Here is a 6514-nt window from a genome sequence, read left to right as displayed (position 1 = left end):
TTTCCAGGGGGTGGGGGGTGCCATGTAAAATTTGAAGGGTGACAGATAAAATTCTTCAAGATTGGACAATTTTTCCATTTCTTTCGTAAGAACCAAAACACAATGGAGTTTCCGCATAATACTCGATACCCTCTCATACATATATTGAATAATTTAAATAATGCAATTTTAATTCATTTTTTTTTCAAGACTTCCACAAAATTTTCCTAAGTATTCTAAAATCATCTTTTTCAAATCAATAAAAATTAAATGCAAGTTTCTTTGATCATTTGATACCACTCCATATCATATTGTAGTAAATAGGCCACTTCCGTGGTCGATCTGCCACTCATAAAATCAAATTGATTATTACTAACTTGAAAAATATATAAATTTTAAATTTAATTTAAAAATTTGAGAAAACAACAAATCACTAAACACTGTGTTTATCTTATTTTTATTTGATTATGAAAAATAGTAAAATAATACAAAATAAAAGGAAAATCAAAATAACTTTTGTTTATGAATAAATTTCCCTTATTGTCCTTAATTTCTGTTAATAATAATAATAATAATAATAATAATAATAATAATAATAATAATAATAATAATAATAATAATAAAAAACTCAAACAATAGAAGAAAAAAAATGCCACGAGTCAAAAACATATTAGGTTGGAAACATGACGTCATATAGAATATAGCCTCAATTCCATCCACATTCACAGTGGTTAGTTAGTATCCTAAGTTTCTTGTATATATTATCTTCCTATGTCCTAAGTCTTTCTTCACTAAATCTCTCCCATCTTCCTCATAAGGGGCATGCATGTGCCTTCAAAACAAAGAGTATCTATCTTTTAAGAGAGAAAATGGAAGGAAATAGTGTCATGAAGAAAAGTTCTAAGGCAAAGAAAGATGATCTCTATCATGTTATCCATAAGATTCCTTTTGGTGATAGTCCTTATGTCAAAGCCAAACATGCCCAGGTATGGTATCTGTACCCTTTCTAAAATTCACCTTTGGTTTTTTATCGTTCATGCATAATTGAAATTATCTGCTTCATTGTCTCTTAAAATTGCACCATTTCCTCATAAATTTATTTTGTATTTTAGTGATTATTTGTATATTTCATTTTTTGTTTTTAATTATTGACTTTAAGTTTAAAAAACATTTTCCACTTTTGCAGATTTACTTTTACCATTGTTGGTAGAATAACTTCTTTTTTTAAGATTCAAAGAATCTACAGATTCAAGGAATCTTTTTTCTTCATAAGATTCCTTCGTTTTTTTTATATTCTTTGGCTTATTACATGATCAAAGTTTGAAGTGTTTTTTTTATGTAGATTTAAGGTATAATGTTGAATAATGATATGAATGTGTATGAATTCAGTTGGTGGATAAAGATCCAGAAGCAGCTATAGTGTACTTTTGGAAGGCAATTAATGTTGGTGACAAAGTGGATAGTGCTTTGAAGGATATGGCTGTTGTGATGAAGCAATTAGATAGAACTGAAGAAGCTATTGAGGCCATCAAATCTTTTAGAGGTCTTTGCTCCAAACATTCTCAAGAATCACTTGACAATGTTCTTCTGGATCTTTACAAGGTATTTTCATATAATGTTTCATATCTACCATACTTAAGAGTAACAGGTATGACACCACAAGTAATAATTTAGTTACCTTGTCTTATACTATGTCTTATAGTGATATATGAGAGCACAGATACAGAACAAGATACTGATAAGACTCTGATGGTATGACACAAATAATAAATTTAGTTAATATGTGTCATAGTGATTTATGATTTATCAGAGCAGATTCAGAATATATCACTGATAAGACACTAATGGTCTGACACACATAATAAACTGACACAAATAATAAATTTAATTAACATGTGTCCTAGTGATTTATGATTTATCAGAGCACAGACTCAGAACATAATATAACACTGATACAGACACCTGACACAAGTAATAACTTTAGTTAATATGTGTGATAGTAATTTATCAGAGAGACTCGTAACAAAACTCTGATGGTCTGACACAAATAATAATTTTATTTAATATTGACATTTATTTTTTTGTCGCAAAAGGTTAAAGATAGTAGGGTAGATGTTGTTTGGTTGGCTACAACTTGCACTTTTTGACTTAAGGAATGGGGTGTGCTACCGGGAAGAGGGTTGGAATGTTAATGATATTGTTTGAAAGATAAAGCTCCTTGTTTGGTTGGAAGTGGTCTTTTTGTGTAAAAATTACACATTTCAATTATTCCTTTTACGAGTTTAGTAAGGATTCGGTGTTATTTCTCTCGTAATGTAATTGAGTTGTAATTTTTCTGTTTGGTCGGGTTTTCCCGTCTTTTCGTATAATCAGGTTAGAGAACCCTTAATTCTCTATTATATAATATCTTGTTTAAAAAAAATTAATTAATCAATTGATTTACCATAGACATTGAACCCATAGCATAGACATTGAACCAGACACAGATGAAAGTAATAATTTTAGTTGATATCTGAAGGGGTGATTTACTTTCTGTATGTGAAATTTTAATTAATATGTTATTTATCATATCACACAAAGTCACAAAGACAAAACATCACAAAGTCACAAGATAAAATATGGATGGTCTGACACAAATAATAATTTTAGTTAATAAAGGATAGAGTCGATTCAGTTTCCGACATAACATATGTCTGAGTTGCTACGACGGGTGTTTAATCTCAAGTGTCGATTTTTAGTAAGGATTAGTTTGATTAATTAAATAACTCATATGATGAATGAATCTAATATAATTTCTGTGTAAATTAAACAGAAATGTGGAAGAGTAGAGGAGCAAATTGACTTATTGAAAAGAAAGCTAAGACTTATCTATCAAGGGGAGGCCTTTAATGGAAGAACTACAAAGACTGCTCGCTCTCATGGCAAGAAGTTCCAAGTTTCAATCAAGCAAGAAACTGCAAGATTATTGGTACTTAAATCATTCACTTTTTAATCTAACATTCCCATCTTTTATTTTTGCTTAGATTATTGCTACTGAAATTAATCGATTATTGATGATATAGGGAAACTTGGGTTGGGCCTACATGCAAAAGACAAACTACGTGATGGCTGAGGTAATTTTCAAGAAAGCCCAAATGATAGATGCTGATGCCAACAAGGCTTTAAACTTGGCCTTATGCTTAATGAGGCAATCTCGTTATGAAGAGGCCTATTTAGTCCTTGAACAAGTTTTGCAAGGAAAGCTTCAAGGTTCAGATGAAATCAAGTCTCAAAATAGAGCTGAGGAATTGCTCATAGAATTGAATGCAAACATACCACAACCTAAGTTTATGGATGATTTAGGTCTTGATGATGATCTTGTCAAGGGAATTGATGGGTTGCTTAATGTATGGAGTCCAATTAGGTCCAGAAGACTTCCCATCTTTGAGGAAATATCTTCCTTTAGGGATCAATTGGCATGTTAATAAGTTTTTTAATTTGTTTAGTTCTCTCTCTTGTCTAGTTTCCTATTATTCCTTTGCCCTTTTTCGCATTAAAATGGTGAGGAGAAATGTAGTAAGGTTTGTTTGTATGTGGTAATTTAATAAATAAATCATGTTCTAGTTATGTGATGATAAATCTCTATTTAGGTAGAACCGAAGAAGCTATCGAAGCCATCAAATCTCATAGAGGTTTTTGCTCTAAGCATTCTCAAGAATCACTTGATAATGTTCTTCTTGATCTTTACCAAGGTATTTTTATACAATGTTTATCATAGCAGCAATACAGGTACTAAACAAAGCACAAATCAGATATTGAACAAAACACAAATCCTCTGACACTTAACAAAACACAAATGGAAATGGTCTGATACAGATAATAATTTTAAAGTGATTTAGGAGAGCACAGATATAGAACACAAATATTTATGGTCTGTCTGACACAGATGATAATTTTAAAGTGATTTAGGAGAGCACAGATATAGAACACAAATATTTATGGTCTGTATGACACAAATGATAATTTTAAAGTGATTTAGGAGAGCACAGATACAGAACACAAACATTTATGGTCTGAATGACACAAATGATAATTTTAAAGTGATTTAGGAGAGTACAAATAAATACAGACATTTATGATCTGTCTGACACAAATAATAATTTTAAAGCGATTTAGGAGAGTACAGATAAACACAGACATTTATGATCTGTCTGACACAGATAATAATTTTAAAGTGATTTAGGAGAGCAAATATACTGAACACAGACATTTATGCTTTGACAAAAGTAATAAATTGAGTTAATATGTCATAGTAATTTAACAGAGCACAAAAATGGATGGTCACAATTTTAATTAATACTTGTCAGAGATAAGTCAATGTCCTATGTAATATGAAAATGGTTAATCTTAAATTGTCAATTGTGATGGAGCAATTAGATACGAGTAGAACCGAAGAAGTGATTCAAACCATCAAATCTTTTAGAGGTTTTTGTTCTAAGCATTCTCAAGTATCACTCATGATAATGTATATAGATATTAAACAAAAACACAAATGGTCTGACAAAAATAAGAAACTTAAGATAACACAGATACATAACACAGACATTAATGGTCTGACAAAAATAAGAAATTTAGTTAACATGTCACAGAAACTTATGAAAGCACAGACACAAGAAATAGACGGTCTGACACACAATTAACAATTTTAATTCATGTGTTAGAGTTAAGTCAGTGTACTAAGACAGAAATATGGAAATGATTAATCATAAAATATCAATTGTTAAGACAAAAATATGGAAATGATTAATCTTAAAATATCAATTGTTAATAAAGATTAATTTGCTTAATCAAACAAGTGTATGATATGAATGAATCTAATATGGAGTAGTTCCTAGGAAATTAAACAGAAATGTGGAAGAGTAGAGGAGCAAATTGATTTATTGAAAAATAATTAAGACTTATCTTCAAGGAGAGGCCTTTAATGGAAGGACTACAAAGACGGCTCGCTCTCATTCCAATCTTTCGCTTTTTATCTAACATCCAATCCTTTCTTTTTGCTTAGATTATTGTAAATTAATTGATTTGTTAATTTTGGATCATAATTCATCTATTTAGTTCTAATTGAGATCTTCATTTTTCCATTAGAGTCGACAACCTCTTACGTCTAAAATATTCTTCTTTGTGTCAATCCTTGTATATATCATGCCCAAGTGTCCCTTTCATCTTCCCCTTTAAAACTTCATAACTTTAATGCTTGATTGAAATTTGTTTTGTTGTGGATCTACTTTTTGAGAGATCAATCACAAATTCATGGATAAATTTTGTGGTTTCATAGTGTCTCTAATGCTTTTAAACTGCGGTCCGCAACTGAAAAATTATTGATGCGGTAGCCTCTGCATTCGTATTCGTATCAAACCGTAATTACAGTGTGATTTATAATTATTCTGTCCAATAACATTATTCTATATAAAGCCAAAGTCCTAACAAGCTCTCTAATGAGTCACTGATTTTCTCTAACTGAAAGTAAAGCTGTGAGCTGCTAGAATTATTCTATTACTTAGCAAACATCATCATTCTTTTAGTCTATTGCTTCTTATACTCCTCCCACCATTTGGGAGTCCATGGAACTCTTTTGTCTTTCAGTTGGGCTATAGGCCCAACTTGAAGATTCTTTTCATTGGATTGTGTTTGGCATTTAACATCCCTATTTCCATGGTTTTAAATTGCGGTTGCGGCTGCGGATGCGGTTGCGGTTGCGGATGTTGCGATTGCGGTCATTGCGCTGGTTGCGATGCGCATTGCGGCCGTTGCGGCGTGAATTTTTAAAAGGAAGTGTTTGAAATATTATATAAAAAAACACTTAATGTTATGTTTTTTCATTATTTAAGAAGTAAATTGAGTTTTAGACTTCTAATATATTGATTTTTGATGAAAATACTTAAAAAAACATGATTAAAATTGTCCGATGGGGTTCCTAATGCATCCGGAAGCGCGACTTTAAAATCACACCGCAATTGCGGTCCGATGCGGTTGCGGAGGCAACCGCATCCGCAATATTGCGGGTGCAATTGCGGTTGCGGACCGCAATTTAAAACCATGCCTATTTCCATGGACATAGAACTTGTCCTCGAGGTGGATATGAGCCAAGACCTTTTCAAGGAAGATATTTGACAAAGTCTCTCAGGTTGCATCTTTTGGATAGAAACCAGACCCCTCATTTTCTTCACTGAAATCTCTTCCATCTTCATCATAAGGTGCATACACGTGCCTTCAAAACAAAGAGTATCTATCTTTTGTGAGAGAAAATGGAAGGAATTAGTGTCTTGAAGAAAAGTTCTAAAGGAATATTTTTTTCTTTAAGTATTTTTTTAATGTAGATTTTTCTATATAATCTTAATTATATATGAAAAAATATATTTAAGGTTTAATATTGAATAATGATATGAATATGTATGAAATATGAATTCAGTTGGTTGATAAAGATTCAGAAGCAGCTATAGTGTACTTTTGGAAGGCAATTAATGCTTGAGACAAAGTGGATAGGGCTGTGAAGAAT

General features: G+C 31.4%; 1 protein-coding gene across 1 annotated transcript; it reads left to right on the top strand.

Moving 5' to 3' along the window:
* The first annotated feature begins 786 nt into the window (after window positions 1–786).
* Window positions 787–3620, top strand: LOC131638003 (protein SULFUR DEFICIENCY-INDUCED 1-like). The gene is made up of 4 exons (XM_058908563.1): window positions 787–965; window positions 1369–1581; window positions 2792–2947; window positions 3042–3620. The coding sequence occupies exons 1-4, from the start codon at window positions 849–851 to the stop codon at window positions 3441–3443; spliced, it is 888 nt and encodes a 295-aa protein (XP_058764546.1). The 5' UTR covers window positions 787–848; the 3' UTR covers window positions 3444–3620.
* Window positions 3621–6514: the final 2894 nt, after the last annotated feature.

The sequence above is a fragment of the Vicia villosa genome, unplaced genomic scaffold (genome assembly GCF_029867415.1).
Source record: "Vicia villosa cultivar HV-30 ecotype Madison, WI unplaced genomic scaffold, Vvil1.0 ctg.002142F_1_1, whole genome shotgun sequence".
Lineage (NCBI taxonomy): Eukaryota > Viridiplantae > Streptophyta > Magnoliopsida > Fabales > Fabaceae > Vicia > Vicia villosa.
This window is presented reverse-complemented; position numbering and strand designations above follow the sequence as displayed.